Source organism: Aulonocara sp. 'chitande type north' Nkhata Bay, linkage group LG7, assembly GCF_057382095.1.
Source record: "Aulonocara sp. 'chitande type north' Nkhata Bay isolate Kocher_YH1m ecotype deep benthic linkage group LG7, A_spYH_male_GT1.1, whole genome shotgun sequence".
In the NCBI taxonomy this organism is placed as follows: Eukaryota; Metazoa; Chordata; class Actinopteri; order Cichliformes; family Cichlidae; genus Aulonocara; species Aulonocara sp. 'chitande type north' Nkhata Bay.
This window is the reverse complement of record NC_141350.1, coordinates 42,623,818-42,645,385: the sequence shown is the minus strand read 5'-3', so window position 1 is coordinate 42,645,385 and position 21,568 is coordinate 42,623,818. Positions and strand designations below refer to the sequence as shown.

The 21,568-nt window shown below is 38.2% G+C and overlaps 1 protein-coding gene across 5 annotated transcripts in view; it reads right to left on the bottom strand.

The window, feature by feature from the left end:
- sfswap (splicing factor SWAP) overlaps nucleotides 1-21,568 on the bottom strand; it is a 55,333-nt gene that overhangs the window by 16,480 nt on the left and 17,285 nt on the right. For 2 of the 5 annotated variants that reach the window (XM_086300499.1, XM_086300503.1), the window contains exons 5-14: nucleotides 18,971-19,196; nucleotides 18,685-18,785; nucleotides 17,724-17,862; nucleotides 14,442-14,694; nucleotides 13,980-14,132; nucleotides 13,714-13,807; nucleotides 8,311-8,377; nucleotides 7,387-7,490; nucleotides 7,133-7,262; nucleotides 3,986-4,182 (exon numbers count right to left, since the gene is read on the bottom strand). In XM_086300499.1, the coding sequence (XP_086156625.1) occupies nucleotides 3,986-4,182; nucleotides 7,133-7,262; nucleotides 7,387-7,490; nucleotides 8,311-8,377; nucleotides 13,714-13,807; nucleotides 13,980-14,132; nucleotides 14,442-14,694; nucleotides 17,724-17,862; nucleotides 18,685-18,785; nucleotides 18,971-19,196 (1,464 nt within the window). The remainder of the gene's footprint in view (nucleotides 1-3,985; nucleotides 4,183-7,132; nucleotides 7,263-7,386; nucleotides 7,491-8,310; nucleotides 8,378-13,713; nucleotides 13,808-13,979; nucleotides 14,133-14,441; nucleotides 14,695-17,723; nucleotides 17,863-18,684; nucleotides 18,786-18,970; nucleotides 19,197-21,568) is intronic. The other 3 variants (XM_086300501.1, XM_086300502.1, XM_086300500.1) reach the window with 3 other exon arrangements.

Sequence of the window (21,568 nt, the reverse complement as noted above, 5' to 3'; positions counted from 1 at the left end):
TTACTCTCCTGGGAAATTATTGCTCATATTCTCTCCTTTAAAACAGAAGGAAAACTGTGGTTACACAACACAGTGCAGCCCTCTGGCTACACACTGAGTTACAACTGTCAGCTGCAAAGTGCCTCTAATTACCCCAGTGTGAGTCAGTCTGTTCATTTTAGATTGGTCAGCTGCTGGATTCACACTGAAAAACTGGCTGACTGTCCATCAGCGGATTAAATATAGCAATAGATTTTCCAAGGACAGACTTTATCTAACAGGGTTAGGTCTTAGATTGCTCCTGAGACGGCCAATTTTAAATTTGTGTATATTCCTGGTACTAAAGGGGCATCTGGATGAAAAAGAACATCAAACGGCATCCTTTATGTGGTGAGATAAAAAAAAGATTATGAGCTCTGCAATAAAGCAATCCAAATAAATTTTTCCAACTTCAGCTTAGTATCAACAGAGCTGTCTCATGGATCTAATTCCCCTCACCCATCTGCTAAAATTTGTAAGAAAACAGAGAGAAAGGGACAAAGAGAAATATGGGGTGAGAGATGATGATGATGAAACAACATGAGAGAAGAAGCCAAAAAAATAGAAAGAAAATGTGCTCATGACAGAAGAAAAGAAGTGTCTTAAAACAGACAGAAGCAGAGAAATGGAGGATATTTATTACACTGCAGTTTTTACACCCAATCTGGTGTCTAGCTTGAGGGAAAGATAATGAAATGATAGGAAGAAACGATGGTTTCAAATTGGGATTGGCATATGGGAGGCTTATCCCAACACCAGGCACACAAAACGTCTGCCCTCTCACACCTAGCAAGATATAGAAGTTCAGACAGTAAGAGGCGCGGGAAAGAAAAGTACTGTCCTGGGAGCATAAAGATGGTAAATGGTAAATGGCCTGTATTTATATAGCGCTTTACTAGTCCCTAAGGACCCCAAAGCGCTTTACATATCCAGTCATCCACCCATTCACACACACATTCACACACTGGTGATGGCAAGCTACATTGTAGCCACAGCCACCCTGGGGCGCACTGACAGAGGCGAGGCTGCCGGACACTGGCGCCACCGGGCCCTCTGACCACCACCAGTAGGCAACGGGTGAAGTGTCTTGCCCAAGGACACAACGACCGAGACTGTCCAAGCCGGGGCTCGAACCAGTAACCTTCCGATTACAAGGCGACCTCCCAACTCTTGGGAGGAACAGAAGCAAAGGGAAACTACATTTTCCAAGTCTTCGAGATTTCTCGTATACTAAAAATGACCTCGTATATAATAATAAAGAAAGCATTTATCACCTAAACCATGTGACCAACAGAGAAGAGCTCTTACACAGAGAATGGTCGTATATTAAGCTGTCAGTTACTGAGCAATCATTATCTGCTACTGTTGGTAGCCAGTTAGGGGACCGAAAACAATATCACTGCTTCATTATTGCCCTCCATTTCACTCCTCTTACCAACAGAACCAAAAGGTGCCATCTTTAGCACTAACATGTTCGAATGAAGCTGTAAGAGCAGCTGAATTGAAATAAAATGGTAAATGGTCTGTATTTGTATAGCGCTTTACTTGGTCCTAAGTACTCCAAAGCGCTTTACACTATACACAATCATCCACCCATTCACACACTGGTGATAGCAAGCTACAGTGTACAGAATTAACACACCAAATCAGCTGAACAGATAAATGACACAAGCAAAGCCAGACTGAATCTGCACCAATCTCTGAGTATATCAATCTGCAGGAAACACAAAGCTACATATCCACCACCGTCACCATTTCAGCCAAAATGTAATAAGAAATGGCTAAAACGGCAGCAAATCACAACACTGAAAGTGTCACTTGGAAAAGGATAAATTGCCTGGGCCTGAAACGCTTAGCCAGCGGGATCTGTTTACTCATGTCAGTTTACACTATCCACTACACTGCTGCAGGATAATCAACATGATGGGTACTATGGGAAACATGGAGCGCTTACATCAACAGTTCCAAGTCAGCTCATTTTGCATCGCATCAGCAATCACATCTGTCCTCAAAGCTACTAAGAGTTCCACCAAATTGTACTAGTGGATGATCCTTCTTTGTGACCCTCCAAATTACTGCCCCTAGGATATTCACAACAATTCGTGTTAATCACATTAATCCCTTTCGATTTCCATACACTTGCAACAAATTCAGGTAAAATTTGTTCTTCAAAGTGACTCTCCAAATTAATAAATTGGTGAACATGTCTTACTTAAAGGGGGTTAATCTGCAAAAAGCTTTAATAGAAACTGAAAAACCTATTGACTCGAACAATTACACTGCACTACTGTCTGCCTTGAGGATGTGTGACTTTTTACAATGTCCTATTCAATGTGTACCTCATACCAGCATTACGTAGATTTTACTACTTTTTCCCACCACTGAAACAAAATACTTTGAAGACTGAATACACACAAAATTCAACCTTTTTTTTTCAAATATTTAACTAGTACACAGCTAATTTACAGTAGGCTATTGGCCTGACTCTTTCCTCAGGATATTTACGCTCTGATAGCCACTGCAGAAGACGGAGAACATCTGGTAAAGAAAGAAAGAGCTGGCACAGTAGTGACAGCAGGCTGTCCGTTGCCACCTGGTCTAACAGGCAATATTCCAGTTCACCACAAATCAGTTGGGCTAACATGAGGAGCTGACATGCAACATCCATCACACAGACAGGCAATCTACACATCAAATGACCACTATCAGAGACTTATTTACACTATAAAGTATTGCTGCCTTTTTGTGACAGACAAAAGGCTTTAAAAATTTGCATTATTGCAACACCTTCGTAGTACTTCACAAAGGAGAATTTTAAAACAGAATCTCCGTACCCTACATGAGGTATGGAGATTTGAGAAATAGAACAAAGGAGTGAAGAAAAGAAGTTTTCTATAATTCAGTTTGTATCTTTAGAGTGACACTGGGATATGCCGATAGGCTCTGCTCCTCTCCATTGGAGTCTATAAACATTTTAGGGAATCAACAATTTAGGTAACTACAGCTGCATTAAGAAATTTACATACATTCATCACAGGCATGTATGTCAGCCTAATTTTGGGCTTTTAATTCTTTTTTAACAGTTTTCCCCCCGGCTGGAATGAGTGTACAGCAGACAGCTTTAATGACTAGGAAAAAAAAACTGGGTGCATTTTGTACTGTATTGTGTATTTTGGATTTTTAAATTATTTGTCTTGACATAAATAATAATAATAATAATGGATTGCATTTATATAGCGCTTTTCGGGACCCCTCAAAGCACTTTACATGCTAGAGTTTATCGAAATGTGTTGGTTTTTCAGCACGGGCCCAGCTTTTAAGATCAATCCACATATTTTCAACAGGGTTGAGGTCGTGGATTTGGGAAGGACATCCCAATAGCTTAATGAAGGCCTGCTTTATACAGTCCAAAATCAGTTTTGATGTATATTTGGGATCATTGTTATGGTGGAACACCTGATACTGGTGTTTCTACCATTTATCGGTGAAGTTGACGAATTTGGAGGTAGTCGTCTCTCTTCACTACTCCATCCACTTTGTGCAATGTATCAATACCACTGGCAGCAAAACAACCCCAGAGAATGATGCTACCACCACCACGCCTAAGAGCTGGTACAGTGTTCTTGGGTTTGAAAGGCTCACTGAGGAGAAATTCAATTTCACCACAGTCATTTATAAAGTTATACCAAGGACTCTAGAACAAAATGCAAAGAAAGTAGCATTTCCCACACTTTGAGTAAGAATAACAAAGCTTAGTTTAGGACTCGTGGCTGTGTAAATATGCATGCAAAATGTGGTGACTACATATGGTGGGTATGTGCCCCACTATATTTATGCCATTTTAGTTTTTGAGTTAATGTAGACATGTGTAACATGAATAATGATTCATATTACACTTACTATCATTTGTTAAAAATAGAAACACACAGTGACGAACACTATGCAACCGTTGCAACCATGGACCTACCTCGAGTTGAGCACATGCATCTAGCTCAGCTCTCTTTGCCTCAGGTTCTCCAGCGAATGGGCTGCGGAGAGTCTGTAGGAAGAGTGCTGCCTTCCTCTTCCTCTCTGCCTGTAGCTGTTTCTCCTTAGACTCCTTAGATGCCTGGGCCAGCTTCTCCCTGGCTGCCGCCGCTAGACGATCCTCCAGTTTCTGCTTAGCTAAGTGACGAGAGATGAGAGGGTAAACACAGGAGACATGGTTGGATTGCAGGCATTGTCCCTTTTTTGTTTTTCTCACTGCCAGATATGCAGCTACTAAATGGCGGGAACAAAGGATTGACTTGCTCTGAGAGAAAAGTGAGAGAAAAGGAAAGCTTGTTCTGGTCACAAGTAAATTCCCTGTGGAAATAAAAGAATTAAAAAGAAGAGAGAGCAGAGAGACACGGAATGAAACATGAAGAGACAAACAGTGCGGGGAAAAATTCACATTTGTGAAGCGAAAAACAAGCAAAGACTTTAAGAGTACATTTCTGCCCTAACTAAGGTAATGTCTGGCATTTTTCTGACTTTCCAAGTGCTGAAGACTGACAAAGTTTCTACTCTAAAAGATAAGGCCCGACGAAATCCCCGATGATGCATAATTTCATGCACTTCAAGGTTTGTACAGAGTAGGAGGGAACGTGGGTGGAGAAGAGAAGACAGGCATCTAACTGACAATGGGAGTGGAACAAAATGCATGGTTTGAGAGATGAGGAAAGGAGATGAAGTGACACAGATGGGTAGGGGATACATAGGTAAGAAGAGCACAGCTAATGTAATGGGGCACAGGGAGCAACGGCATGAGCGAGCAAAAAAATAAATAAAAAATAGGGAAGACAAGACAGTATAAAAGCAACTGCTTGCGGAAAACAAGTTGTATAAGTTATGCAACCTCTGGGTCTACTGTTATCTCTTTGGGGTTAAAAATAGGCTAGCTGCTAAGGCAAATCATATTTGAGTACAATGAACAACAGTCAAGTGGAGCAGAATCGGTACCCTAGACACTGACATAGTCCTGCCTAGCCTCAATCTGACTCCTGTATTTATAGATACATTTGACTAATGTAATAGAACAATAAAACTAAACCAAACTCCTTACTTCCGTTTACTTCCACTTCATCATTTGGAGCTCTGTCAAGTCGTTGTTTCAGTCATGTATCAGGTAAACCGTCAAACATGATCTACCTTTAACTGTTTTTCTTGGTTTAACGCTTAAAATGTTGACATGAAGCCTTGTGACTGTTAAAATAAAAGTTTATTAAAGCCTTTCTTGACTTCTTGCAAAGAGCCAGAAGCCCAAAAAGTGAGGCAGCAGGCATTTCCTGAATTCTCCTAGCTGGAGGCTTCAGGTCGTCTTTTATTTCCTCCAACAAATTAAGAAATGTCTCGGCAATCGATATGTTCTGCCAAACACCTTCCTCGGGCATTTCAAATAAAGTACCTCAAGTGGAGAAAAATTCTCTTTCTTCTACCCCACACGCTCTTGTTCGTCACAGAGCCCGTTCTTAGCAGCAACTACTGCATTCATATCAAGCACAAAATGGGTTACGCTGCATTTTTGAGTGTTGGGGTGCACTCACCATCTTTAGTCAATACCAATTCCATGTGAATGAAATAAAATAATGAAATGAAAATTGTGTTTGTACAAAGACTAAAAACACACACATTTAGTCGAAAATGATGGCAGTCTGAACAATTTATGCAGCTCTCCCTAAAAACCGGACATGATGGCGCTGTTCCAGGCCATCAACACAGATTAGTGTTTTGCAGCCTGCCACCATTTCTCCTATCTGATCAAGTTAGGCCTGCTGACTGACAGCCACTTTGCCATACAGCAAAACCAATTCAGTCAGCTTTTTATTAGGGTCTTCTAGTCTTTCTCTTTTGTCTGTCAGCTCCAGGAGAGGCCATCACACTCAAAGAGTGTTCCACTGAACCTAAACGGCACCGGTCAACTATCTTGATGCTGAAAAGTGACACATTTGTCTTTGACTGTCTGTCCGTCTATCGTTTCAGGCTCCGTTCTGCAGCTAAGAGATTATTACTCTTGCTCTCTATCATCAGACATCAATGCGGCATTCTTACAGACGTAGATGTCTGTTGGGCATTAACTGGCAAAAGGCCGGCATGTCAATCACATCTCTCTGACAAGCACGGAGATAGACATTTAATAACACAGGTTTAAGTCATCAGGGAAGGTGTCCAGTTTTGCTGAAGCTAGGCACCGATTGCAGGTTTCTGAAGTTGGCAAATTATAACAAGATTAAAAAAAAACAAAAAAACAAAAGAACTTCAAGTACAATCTGTTTTCAGATTCCAATAAAATCAATTCATAAATACATAAATAAACGATACAGCTTTAAAATAGATAAAATAAATAATCGAGTGGATAAAAAGTTTTTGAATATGTGACTAACCCTGAAAACTTAATGGGCAAATTCTTTTCTTTTGATTTTTAAAATCTTTCAATCGTTTTTGAAGAACATTCTGTAAAAACTATCATCAAAGCCCTGATCGGACCACACAGTGTAAACTTCTTGGAGAACAAAGGGGGGATTTTCTGTGTATGCATTAGGATGCAGTATTTCTATATTTTAGGCAACATATTTTCTGTTGGAAGACTTTGCTGAGCCAGCATGATGACACTCTATATCTATAATTCCATTATGCCTTTGGGGGAGATGTATATCATGCACTTTACTATACTATATAGCTAGATTCTTACCTTAGGGTACACCCTGTTAAGGGAATTCATAATTTAGACTTTTGTGGATTTATGCATCTTCTCACTTCTTTTTTAAAATTTATTTTCTACCAACCCTCCCAAAAAGCCAGAAGGTGTGAGAGAAATCACTTGGAAGCTGAGCTCATTTACAAAAACCTCACTTTTAGCAGGCCTGCATTAAATCGTCATCGAGCTGGGGAAATCATCCCGTTTTTCCAATATCCTATCAACTGTACAGGCAGTGGGGCAGTTTGAGAGCACGAGAATATTTTATGACTTGTCCAAAATTATTCTCCAAATATATTTTATACTGCTTTCTGTTGCAGACATGGCTAAAATTAGCATTTAAAGAGCTACAGAGCTTTCATACAGTCATTGCATTATCATTTTTTTTTAGACCTTTACCTTGCTTTGCTTCTAACTCCTCCAAACTGAGGGTGGGTTTCTTCTCTTCTGGTACGCTGACTGGAGGAGGCTCCTTATCAATCATCTCAGCTCCACCCATCACAGCTTCCAGCCCCTCCTCTTCCAACAACTTCAAGCAAACACATCAGAACTTATTCTTAAAAATGGTACTAAAACAAAAATGAGTTTTAAATGTGCAAAAACTACCCCAAGATCTAAAGTGAGTGCAATAAACAGACAAAGCTGAGCTAGACCTTGTCCTCATCCGAGTCATCGTCCAGTCGAACTCTGTTCTTCTCCAGTGGCAGCATGTCATTTTCCTTTGCCTTGATGGCAAAAGAGATGGGCGCAAAAGAGGCTGTAATGGCACAAAGACACGAGTTAAAATGATTTGAGAAAAGACCAAAAAGGATTCAGGTGAGTTGATATTGGAGAAAAAAAAACAAAAAAACATTGCACAACTGGATTTTTTTCTTGACAAATCGAAGTTAAAAAGAAAAGTGAAGCATGGAAAACATTCAGGAGAGAAAAGACTTTTGAAAAATAAGGGACAGACAATAAGAGCACAGAAAGACAGGTGAACATGAGAAAGACTGACATGCACAATGAAAGGTAGCATTTTATAATCAAATATCTGTGGTCTACTGGAGATGAAAGAGATCTATTGTTTCCCATTCCCCCACATAACCTTAATACAAGATCCTGATTCTTATTGTGGAGGGCTGGATAGTTTACTTGTGCAACTAATCCAACTAGTTATTAGTTTTGCCTTGCGTGCACCCTGATATACTGCGTCTGAGGAGTCTGTGAATGCGGGCCTTAATTTGAATATGCGTGCATGTTTACGGCTCCCGCCAGCGTAGTGGTAAGCAGGCTCTTTCATCTTTGCATAGCCATTTCCGGCCTGATATTACCAAATGAAATTGCCCGCATAAATACCAACAGACTCACAGGCGGCAATGCAGAGACAACAGCATATGACACATACAAACATCCACATGCACACCAGAGCAAATATACTCATATTTCCCCAAAGGCTTTGCATCCCATTCACTGAAGTAATAAACTAAAAAAAAGGGAGAAAAAAAAAAAACGCCCAAAACAAAACAAAAAACGAAAAGTGCAAGCAGCCCTGCAATCTGAGAATGAGTTTATTTTTGCATGAGTTTGTGTCCTACCTTTTGTCAACTTGGACTCCTTGGCTGCCTTGTCTGACTGAAGCGTAGAATCCTCTACCTCTTCGCTCTAGATGATGAAGCACGAGAGAATAAGGAGAGAAAATGAGAAAAGGATCATCCTGCTTTTCTTTAAAATGTTAAAAGCTAAGCCATTAACATTTTCCAGAGGCTTCACAAATTCTGTATGTCTAAACCTTGTTGCATTTTTCAGCAATGAGTCCACGTTATGGGTAAACCAGTAGAACACGAGACAGATGGTGTTGTAAATGGTATTTCTTGGGAACTTGCATGCCTTCATTTTTATAAAAGATACTGTAGATTTGATGTAAAGCAGCACAATGAAAAAAAAAAAAAGTTAGTGCTGGGAAAGTTTTTAAAAGATATACCATCTATCCACTGTCGGTACAAGTAAACAATATTTAATTGGCTGGGTGGTTGAAAGAACCAACCTTTAGTGTTGGTGTATGTTATAGTCAAGGTATAAATTCAATGATGCATGGATCACTGAATGAGTCATTCCTGTGGTTTCCAATGAAACAATAACTCTTGTGTATAATTATTGTAATTATCCATCTGCAGGGACTTTCACAGTGCGCTAACTATTTTTTTTCAGGGTATTATAAAGTAAAACCAACTTGACAAGTCTGAAAGAGCACATTACGTTTTCTCCACATAATTTAAGTAGTTATTAGAAATAGTTCTCCAGGCTTCTTGCAGGACATTCAAAGCTCTTCTTTGGATGTTGGCTGTCTTTTGTTCTGTTCTCTGTTGAGGTCCAGGCTCTGGGGAGCCCGATCCATGACTGGCCTGTTTTTCTGTCCAGTGTTTGGGATCATTGTCAGTATTAAAAATAAAGCTGTTGTTGCCAGTTAGACACTCTCCAGATGGTATTGCACGGTGGATCAAAGTATGATGGTATTTTTCTGTGTTGATGATTCAGTTTTTGGCAAGATCCCCAACACCACTGGCTAAAATGCAGCTCCAAACCATGACAGAGCAGCTACCAGTTTATACACGGCTTTAGATACTCACTGCAGGACCTCTCATGACAATCATCTTGTTACTTTTATAATACTATTGAAACTTGGCTCTTTTTTGAAGTCGTCTATTATATGTAGACAGAAAACTCGTTAATCCTTTGAGTTAGGTGCCTTTTTTAATGCTTGAATGCTTCATAGGTCAGTGTTAAGTGGCTTAACAAACCAAAAACAACATTCCTTTGAAAATGGTCGGGTAGCCAGTGCATGAAGAAAAGCTTTCAAAGACAGCCTGCAGAACTATTGCTCAAGACCACATTAAACAATTATAAGAAAGTCTGATTTCGTGGAAGCAAAATATAAAAGAATGAGAGGTAGCTCAAGGATACCACTGACAATAGCTCGGGAATGTGATGAGCAAGTGCATAAGAAGAAGGAAATCATTAACTTGTGTGCAGCAGTAGTCCCCTAAGATAAGTGAGAGTTTGTTCCTGCACTCATGTCAACATCAGCACCTCTTGTATCTAACTAGAGAACACAGCACTTACTGGAAAATCATTGGTCCTTGAATATGGTTTGATGGGGAAAGACACTGTTGACTCATATCCTTCAAATACTTTTGTTAGGAAAAAAATTATAGTAAGAAATTAGATAAATTAGAAGACAAAGCCTGTGATTTAACAAAGAATTCACTTTTAACTATTTTTAGTTTATTTCATTAGATAAATAGTAATTTAATTTCCTCAATTTTTCTATCAACTTCCGAAGCTGTATTCATCACAGCATAACCTTCTGCACTGCAAACTGTAACGAACATTTTCTTTTTGTTTTATAGCAGGAAAAAATTAAAAACTGATTTTTGAATATTAACTGATACACCTTAAGTAGTTAGGCATTTCATTGAGCACTCATTTCTCTGAATGATAACTTTTTATAACTCAAGATCAATTAATATCATTTTTACAAGTTTAATTTCACTTCTCGTTCTCCGTTTTCACTCCCATGTACTTAATTAGAATCGAAATTACACCCTTACGTTGCCTTCTAAAATTCCTCTGTTTGGTCTGTTACTCAAATCAACAGAGTATCTTCACAAAGCCTTTTTAACAGGCTTGTGTGCACAGACCAGATCAACAGAAACCCTCTGTAGTAATACCTGTGGACCAAGTGCTCTTAGCTGCCATCCCAAATTTAAACTACTGATGGGATGAGATGGAAAATTGATGATGAAGCCAATGCCACAGGAGGGAAAACCCTCAGGAGAAACATTTTATCATGCTTCAAAGGCAACTATCTACTATTCAGCTGTAATTGAACAGTGCTTTCAACAGTCAAAGCACTGTGAAACGCCCAGAGAATAAATCTTAGGGGAAAAAAAACAACTTTCAAGTCAAAGCTTACAGAAGAAGCACACTAAAACATTCTGGAATAACCTCAATTGTAAAATGCAGGAATTTGATTGCTCTCACAATTACACCTTTAACTTAGCTTTTACGTCCTTAAGTAAACGTATCTGCAGGTAACTCTTGAACACAGAACAGTTAAAAGGGTAATAATCCTTCCTTTTCTGGTGCAGCGCTCCAAACTTGGGCTACTCAAGGAATTTGGTTGGATTTCATAGAGCTTTATAGCAACACATTTTCATACTTTCCCACAGCCTACAATTGACCCTTTGCCAAACGAAATAGATTGAGGTCCCTGCTTTCATTCATTTCTCTGACTTGTTCCAAAAAACACTTTAGCCCCTATTGAGATTAAACTGTCAACTCAATATAAAAGTAAATTGGAAAATAGGCACAGCTATTGTGACATTTTGTTTTTGAAAATTAAATGAATTTAATCTCACATTATAGTTTTCTAGCAAATACAGAACATTGTACTTGAGGCGCAAAATTGATTAAATCATGGTTAATATAAATCAGAGGGAATGAAAACAGCTGTGCTGTAGACCTTACATGTGTATGTGTCAAGTGCTATGCGTAAATTCAACCTGTCAGCTTGTAACCCTGATATAATATCCTTACAAATCTGACTTCAGTTTTGTTTTATTTCAAAAAAAATAAATAATCTGTTCATGGTGCAAATTCTAATCCCAGTTAGACCGTCACTGAGATACTCCAATGTTTTATTACGTATTTATTTTTTAAAATTATAAGATGCTTCTATAACTGATGCAAAAATGAAAGCATCCATTCAAATATTGAAAGCTTGGGCTTTCAGAAGGTGTCACATTCAACCTAGAATATCAACATAAAAGTGTGAGGAAGGTTTGGACTATTTACAAAAAAAACTCCTTTTAATATAATTATATTTATACACTAATAAAGTGAAGAAAATTTCAAATATTAAACATTTTATTGATACTATATGAAGCAACATTAACTTTTTTCATCAAGTATGAAACTACAAATAATAGCACTGACTGAGAGCAGCAAACCTCATCCCATTAGCCAGCAAAAAATAAACACAAGACAGATTTTCTGATAGAAAAAGCCAAGCACTGCTTGTTGAAACAGCCTGTGCTGTGTCATAATGGACCACACTTCTTTGCACTCTGACAAGCTAATAAATTTGATTTGACATAAAACAAATCGCTCCTTACAAAATTCACTTACTTCTTACCATTTCTTTCTAGCTCTGACATAAAGCCAATATATAGTATATGAAATATGCTTATGTATTCATACGTATGAAGGATCTCTCCATCCATCCATTTCACTGTTGACATCACAGAGGCACCTCCCGGGAGCAAAAAAAAAAATGGACTGGTAGCGATCTGACTTACAAACAGATGAGAGAACACCAATGCTCGGCTCGGAAACTCGAAAAGCTCCCAAGCTGAGGGACACCGAGCATGTTAAGCAATTTCTTAGTAACTCAACTTAATATCTTATTTTTTGATTGCTGTAAAGTACCAGATGAACTCAAAGTGAATCAAATTTCTAAAACATGGGAGACATTTCTGGTAACAGGTGGGATTATCTCAGCAGCAAAACTTTGAGCTTTAGAAATGTTGAAGGTACAGACTGAAAGACAAGTTAAGCTGCTGAGCTAGTGTATTACTTTGCTTCTCAGTAGGATGGCTGGATAATAATAATAATGGATTGGATTTATATAGCGCTTTTCAAGGCACCCAAAGCGCTTTACAATACCACTATTCATTCACCCTCGCATTCACACACTGGTGGAGGCAAGCTACGGTTGTAGCCACAGCTGCCCTGGGGCAGACTGACAGAAGCGAGGCTTCCATATCGCGCCATCGGCCCCTCTGGCCAACACCAGTAGGCAAGTAGGGTAAAGTGTCTTGCCCAAGGACACAATGACCAGGACAGAGAGCCCAGGGATCGAACCGGCGACCTTCCGGTTACAGATGCGATTCCCAACCCCCCGAGCCACGGTCCAACCCTGGATCCACCTCTTGTCATTTAATCTCTTCCTTGTTCCCTGCGTTATCCTCATTTATCAATTCCAAATTCTGGTTAAAGATATCTGTAGTGGATACGCAACAAAAGGAACTAATTTCAAAGTTGCAAAAGCATTAATTTAAGAAAGAAACTACAAATAAGATGACAATAATCCCAAGCATACCTGAAAACCATGAACTACATCAAGAAGCACAAGCTGAGACTCCCCAGAGCTCTAACTTTAGATCTGCAGGCAGATTTTATAGACACTGAGGGCAAGACAGACTAAAAATATCACATATGGAGCCCATCCTTCAAGCGCAGCTGAAAATTCTAAGATCAACAATACATGGGGAAGAAATAATAAGAAAAAGGAAATGATAATACACATACTGAGGAGATTTCGCTTAAAGTCAAGTCTGATTAATTGATTATCAATCTTATTTTGTTTGTGCAGCATTTGTCCCTACTCTAGCACATAATGTCTTCTTTGGTACTTTCTATTGTGCATTTAATGTCGTCACTCTGGATGAAATTTAAAAACTTTCCATTGGTTTGGTTTAGTGATTTTTGAAAAATTAGTCACACTGATCTTTCTGTAAGAAACATTTCTTCACAGTCTTTGTAAAACTGCTTCTAGTCAGTGTCCATGACAGCACCGCTGCTTGTGAGCCACAGCTTTATTAAGCTCTTAAGGGCTTTATGCAGTAATCTTGATCATTTATGGATCTGTAGCAGTGATGCAAATGAGAGAACTGCTTCAGTGCAGTCATTATTAACTGTTATAATTCATTATTATTCATTATGTAGGAACAATATTTAATACTTAGAAGTTTCATGTCTGTAAATGTACATATACCATTAACCAAACCACACACCTTGCAGGGTATTAAAAAAATAAGTAATTAAAGTTTTGATTGAAGGAACCATTGTTACATTAATGTTAAATGGCAAAGAAAGATAAAGAGAGTTAGATTAATACGCACAGAAGCATAATGTATACAGCGCAATGCTTATATTACCTCTGGCAAGCCTTTTCCTTCCTTTTGCATGAAGTATTTCTTCTTAAATTCATAATAGGTGTTGTATTGATGCCAGGACTGCAGAAATTCAAACCTACAGTGCACAGAGAGAAGAAAACATACAAAGATGAGAGGCGAGCGCTCAGAAAAATGAGCCGGGGGATGATAAAGAGGTTATGCCATATCTGATGGCAAAATTACTAACAGGAGTTCCTAAAGTGAGACCTGACTGGAACAGCAGGTTTATTTCTGGTAAGAAAACTTACCGCGGATCATTCTTGGCCCGGACGCTCGCCTCAAACTTCAGACCATTTCTTGCAACGTACTCAGCCAGCTTGTCTATGACCGGCTGGATGTCGGGTGGTGGGGGAATGATGGCTGCTGCTGATGGGGTGGAAACTGGAAGTTCAGCTTTTGAACTGTTTGGAGGGGAAATTTAAGATGTGAATACAATTTATCTTTGAAAGTTTCAACTTTTAATATGGCATCATTTTCATTCTTGTATTTAAATACACTATGTAATAATTGAATTTAAAATGTAACTTCAGACAAGATAAGCAAAACACTAACTTAGCTTTTTGGGTAAATAACAGTCATCATTATGCTTGATCAAGGTTCTTAAAGAAAACACATTTAATCATTTCTGATTAAGGCAAAATTAAACTAACTGATGTCAAGGCTACCATAAAGAAAAGTGAAAAGCGTTTCCATGCAGTGTCAGAGCCCACCTGATTTCTGGTACACTTGCTGGAGGAACAGAGCTGGAGTCCTGAGTGGGGGCTGTAGCTGCTGTTGCTACTGTGACAGTTTCAGCAGGGGTGGGTGCAGAGCCCAAATTAGCCACGGCCTCGGTAGAAGCAGGTGGTGCCATGACAGCTGAGGTCATATTATTATAGTATGAGGTGGCATCTATACCTGGGGGAGGCGGAGCTAAGCAGAACGATCCATCTGGCAGCATGTAATATCCATAGTACACTGCTGCTGAAAACAATTGAGGCAGGAATTAGATCAAATACACATGCCTCCAAGAAACTATTTAACTGAAACAACACCCCCACCAAAATGAACTAAATATATCATATATTGTAAGTTGATGCCTCTTTGTTAAGAAACAACTTTCACATTTATACCCAAACATGCTGTAGCCAGTCATATGAACATTTATTTAGCCAGGAAAAGCTTCGCTGGTATGCAAATATAAACTATTAAAAGTTAAATAGCAGCACACGTCTGAAAACATCCTCACACACTCACTGCTAAAATGCTGCCACCTGTTGACCAAACTGCATGACCTAATTCAAACCATTTCCACACTTATCCAATAAATAATAACTTTAGGAGGATAACCAGATTCTGCTTTAGTTAGGATACACTTAACCACTCAGCCAACTTGTCCTTGAGTGTGGAGCACTTGTTTTGTGTCCACCTCATGTGCAGCTAAAGTGAAAAGTGTGAAGAACTGTGAAATAGCTGTTGAGATTTTATATAAATTGATGGGGCATTATAATAGATTCTAACATGATGAAGTATTTCATTTCAGACTCAATTGTGCAAACTTTTCATTTTAACCTTGGTAAATAACAACCACAGGTCAGACAAAAGTCACCTCTAACTGAATATGGAAACTGTCACACCAGGCTTGTTCGGTAAACCTTTAAATAACTGATACATTTTCAAGATTTTCAAGGCAGGGAAAATGGGAGAGGTGGAGAAAGACAGCCTCCTGATCACAGCAAGAGTGTTTTTCAAGTTTAAATTGTTTCTAAACCAACATTTTTCACCTTTTATATAAATAAAAGGTATCTATATATTTTATGTATTTGTTGATGTGAAATTCAAATGAATTTAAATTGTTTATAGAGGTAATCACAAATGCATGTTTTTCCACAGACTTCTGCAGGACCAGAAATCTCTTTTTGCAAAGGTACCAAAACTTGATCGTCTTAAAAAGAACGCAGTGTTAAGGAACTTCTGTCAAAGTCAAATAATCTCTTCTTTTAACATTATAAGTTCACTAAACAATCAACATGCAGTTATTTCGATTGGACCATGTGAGAGATCTCGAACAATCCATATACAAAGGCATCTGCAGTTAATAATCCTGCATCAGGTTTATCGAAAAAACTCAAAGTTTTACTTTTTTTTTAGTGAGCCGTTTCAGTCATCTTAGCTTGAACTGAACAGTGAGCAAATGTTATAGAGGACCTTAATTAAAAACTTAAAAACAAGAAAAATAACTCCACAAAAGATCTGTTGCAAAAATAAATGTAAAACAATAAAACTTTTTAGCCAGTTTTATTAATTAATTCATTTTTTGCTAATCATCTGCAGACAGAACTCTAACTGTTTTACCTAGTCCCAACTTACAGAGGTTTACAGGTTACACAGGTACATATTCAGGTTAAGGTGGCTCTGCAGAAAAATAGTTCAGCCACTAAACTGGCCTGCCTGCTGTGCAGCCACGACACCCATTTAGTGTCATCAACTGAAAGCATTGATAGCAACTGGTCTCCATGTTCCCAGAGTGTTGTCAAAATTCTGTACTGCATCATCGTACTACTGTTAAATAAATACAGAATTGATATCACTGGCAAATTTACAAAGACTTCCAGCTATTTTGGCAACTGGGTTATAAAAGTCAATGTGTGGCCCCTGTCCAAGAAAAGTTTCTCAGTCATCAGCAGGTTTATATCACAAAGACTGTTATTGAAAAAGAAAGAAGAATGTGCAATAAAGGGACGAGGACAAAATAAATGGTCAGTGTCAAAGTGGAGGCTGGGATATATTAACACGTTAGTCACTAAGCTGGTTGACTTTAATGACATATCCAATTTTCTCTATCAAGAAAACTGAAAGTGTTTTTAGGCGTTTTGACAGATTGCCTGGGGTTTTCACCCTTACATGCAAAAGACTTGTTGCACAACATCACCCAATGAAAGGATGTTCGCTCTTAAATTCAGAGAGATATCCCTCTTTTTAATATTATATTTGAATACCCGTAGCTAGGCGTAATAACATCCTCAGTAGTCTGATGTTTTGCGCAGAAATATGGAAAAGTCTTGATGTTCAGACCTTGAACATCGAACATTAGAAATTGATTAGATTTTTTTCACCCTGACATTACTGCTATCATCTAAAAGAAGGATCTTAATCAGAACTGAAACTCAAGATACTGGAGTGTGTTATCAAGAGAAAACCATCAGTTTAAGTCACAGGATGCATTCAAGTCTTGTGCTACCTTGAAAGTTATAGTAAAATCCCATTATGCTCTGACCTGACGGTCAAGTGAACTAGGGTGGCATTCAAGCACGAAGCCATGTTTAGACGTTATCAGATTAACTTAAAAAAGAGTGAATGTATTTAAAAAAAAAAAATACAACTCGAGCTTTTTTAAAACTCTTTAACTCATTTCATTGTTTGCACATTCATTACTTGAACTATTCTTTAAATTTCTAGGATACTCATTTTATTTATCTTGTTAGAATTTTTATTTTGTTATAGTAGAAATTTTTTTAATGGAATCTGGCAAGATAAGGATTTCATCGAACAATATAATCTCCCTGTGTTTATTTATACATGAAGTCTGAGCAATCACTTTAAAATCACATGTGAAACAGTTCATTCAAACACTCATCTGATACCCAGATTAGCACTGCAGTACACGTTTATCATGTTATCAAGCCTTCGATCTCTTTGCCTGTCATGACCCCAAGCCAAAGGTCTTTCTGGATCTGAATACTGGCTCAGGTCAGGTTAACCGTTTAGTACGCTTGGCCTACCATGGGAAAAAACCCACTGAATTCAGTATTTCTTCGCTGCAGAGACTGGAAACCATTTTCCTCAATGATAGACTACACTCAGTATTTGTTGAAGGGAGTTTTGATGAATAACTGGCAGTGTATAAGACAAAAGCTGAACAAAATAGTACAGAGGGACCCATCATGTAAAGACCATGACTGAAAAACTAAAAATGTCAAAATGCGTTTTTCTATCAGAATGACTCTACTCACGGTCGGCGCTGTATTGTGTTGGTAGACTAGCTGGAGCTTCCTCTTGGTTTGTTGCCACTGCTGCTGTCCCATTTCTTTCCTGTTGGGCTTTTTGAATTAGTGCTGCCAGGGGATGATCTGGGTCCAACACCTTAAGAGGCTACAAGACAAAAAAGGCCAGTCCGGTGAAAATAACATTTCACACCATTATGTTGTTTGTTGCAAAGCGATACTAAAACATTTGAGTTCCTGCAAGCATTACATGAGAAAGGAGCATTTAATGCATTAAAATATCTTCAAAGCCCTCTAAAATGGCATGTATTTAAATATCTTGCATTATTCAAATCATACACATTAATCGTCCTTATTGTGGTATTACAAGTCTACAAGATTTAAGCTTTAACCCCATGAAACCTTAAACATTAAAATATGAGTCTTCAGTAGAAAATTACAGGGGAAAATCTGATAACGAATCCCTCTTGATGGGAGACAACTGTTAGGCAGCTTCTACTAAAAGAAGCTCATTATGTTTCTTTAAAGAGGCATGCTCCCATTATTGCTGCACAAAGACTAATGGCTCTAATGACAAGGCACATGAAAGCACTAACAACTGAAGTAGCATGAAGACCGGGAAACAGAGTAAAGCTCTAAGATATTAGTCTCAGTAACAGACTTGGGTTGCATTAAAGGCATGTAAATCAATTTTAGATGCCAGATGGTGCTACTGGTTAGAAACGGATCAGTCTTACAGAACACCCCCCACCCCACAAAAACCCCACCCAAAACATTAACTTATGTTCACAAATAAAATTATGCAGCTCAACATTTGAGTATCTTTTCAGAAAAATATCAGCATTATATTTGGCTGAGAAATTTCTCCTATTAATATTCCAGTCGACCTAAAAAGAATTCTGTGGTAACAAGCCTGTTTGTGGAAAACTTTCTACTATAAGAAAAAAAAGAAAGAAAAAATTTACAATACCTTCATTAGCTCCTCCAGGCGAGAGCTCCTTTTAGGGGCAAAAAGACTGGGATGGAGGTAGCTCCCATCTCCATCATCATCTGAATCATCAGAATCAGATTCTGCAGAACGAAAAAAACAATGTACAGATGAAACAAATTATTGCCAATAATGAATGTTTTTAGTGTATTCCGCACTGTTTGACTACTTATACGTTGTGATCAATCTAACAATTACACATTAGTTACCGTACGAGACACATGCATATGCAATGTGGTGGATCCAGTGAATGCTTTCTGTAACTCACCCTGCGACTGCTCCTTCTTGCTGTCAGAGGCAACATTGTATCGACCTTCCTTCATGGACCGCAGGATGTATTTGTAATAAGGGTTCAGGTAATGGTCAAAACGAAGGAAGTCAAACTGGGAGTTACCAGACTGCTTCGCTTTCAACACTATCTCAAACTGAGCCCCCTGCTGACAGACAAAGTTGGCCGTCTTCTCAATGATGTTGTGGGTCTTGGTGGTTGCAGGCTACAAAAGAGTCAAGAAATTAAGAAATTGCATTTAAAAATGCAGACAGTTTCTATTATTATATTTCAGTTTCTGAAAAACACACTTTTTTTTTTTTCAATTTGCAAAGGAGAAAACTTTTCTCCTTTAAGACACGTGGTGAAAAATTTGTGACAAATAAGCATCAGCACCACAGACGGGGCATTAAGATGCAACACACAGTACACCAAGAACAGAGGCAATTTTGTTACAGAAACATTTTCATGCTCATTGTGATGACATTAATTCTGAAAATACACATGGGGTGGAAATCAGTGGAACAAGAAATGGTCCATTATTCATTCATTATTGGTCGCCTTGTGTGCTTTCAATGATTAATCTTTGCCAATACCTAGAGAGTACAGAGAAGTGCAGCAGTCTTCCAAAGAATACACATATCCCATCAAGTTGAAAGTCATAATAAATACCACCTTTCAAAACACTGCCAAAAAAAGACTGGCGTCCAACAAAAACAGATCATTATTATCTTTTAAGCTGCCAAGGACTTTCTGACATACACAATCCCTTCTCACTTCCACTTACGAACTTAGCAATTAAGGGAAAAGGGTGTTTGGAACTTTTACGTACTTATTTTATCTCATAAAAAAAGAGAAGAGCATGGTGTCTCGCACCTATTATTCTGCAACACTGTTACCCAAAGAATAGCCATTAGGAATGCCAATGTGAAAGTAATATGTAATGTTTCCAACCATATTGTCTCTCAGTTAACAAAGGTTAGTGAGTAGAGATTAATTTGCACCTGTACTTATTACTAGAGCTGTACTAAAATGTGACACCCTGACCTTATCTAAAATGCTCAAAGACATCCTTGGCCAAGGACCTTTTGAGGTAAACTGCTCTGCTCTCTCTCAGTGTTACCTATTATTAAGCTATACTTGTGAAAACAAGGGCAAATCTAATAATCATAAAATAATTAATAACGGCGAATGAAAGTGGCAAAAGTCCACCTTAAGACTACTAAAACAGAACTAATCCAATTAATGGACTGGTAGCTGCTATAATAAAAATGTATTTTTCATAGCATATGAATAATTTAATTTTACCAGCTTAATAATTTTGAACCAGGCCTTGAATAGTTTCATTAAGAAGCTTGTGAGAAATAAGGCACGTCAAACTGAGCCATGCTCTTATTTTAGTGTGTCACAGACATATTTATCTATCCTTCAGGAAAATATTAGAATCCCATCAGGCTGTGTTGTGAATTTGCCCAATATTCAAGGGCTTCTCCTGGTGATATTCCCTACAAACCAAGGAGTAGAGATTGATAATATATGCAAATCATACAGAGCAGCAGCTATGCTGTGTTTGTATATATGCAAACACAAGGTTGTTTTGATTCTCATATACCCACCATGGTATAATACTGGCATTAAAGCATGCCTTTTTTCACATGCAACATTTGCCGTAGCATTTCCTTAGGGAGGTGTTATGCTTCCCGACATGTGTTAATCCCTGACAGGGGAGAATGACTCTTTTATATTCATCTTTGAAAGAAGGAAAGCAGGAAAAACGCATTCGTTGCTTTCACATAAAAAGACTCTCCCTATACACTGTCACTAATTCCTAAGTGGGATGGATCACTTCTCAACATCTGTGTACAACGGCAGGAGAGACCGACTCTCTTTGCATAGGACAGTGGCTACAGGGAATCATCAGGCTTCTGGCCGTGGATATAAGACACAACAAAGCAACAGAAAATCGTATATTTTTCTATTACTTCAACTGTTTCCTTCTTTAGATGGTATGTCAATGTGAAACATTATCTTTTGGCACAGAAGTGTTTTTTCACAAACAAAAACTATGTGGCATTCTGCCTCAGAGTAAGGCTGGACAGCCATACAATTTTAGGACAAAATCCCCTTTCAGCAAACCCCTGTGAAACTCACAGATTTTCAACTTATTGCAGAGTCATTTCTGTTGCTTTGGTTTGCGTGTTATATAGAAATTATTTGAATCTGTGATTCAAAAACAAAGGCAGACAACACAACATAAATCTATAGTTAAGACACATGTAGAATGTCGTGACATCACATTTAAACATAGAGCACACTGTACATACAGCTCATTTTGAAAGTCTACAGATCATTAAGTTTTCTGCATGGTTAGTTTATTCACTGAAAATAAATGCCTGAATTTGTTTTTATATGAAGTATTCGGATCCTTCCCATATTACTTGGTTAAAGGATTTTGGACAGACTTAAATCTTCTTGGGAATGATTCTACAAGCTTGGCACACTTCTCATTTTGAAGTTTTTTCAACTAGTAAGTAAGTGGCAGCCATAATAAGAGGCAGCTGAATTCTCTGAATACAAAAGAAAGGCGCTTCAGTATTT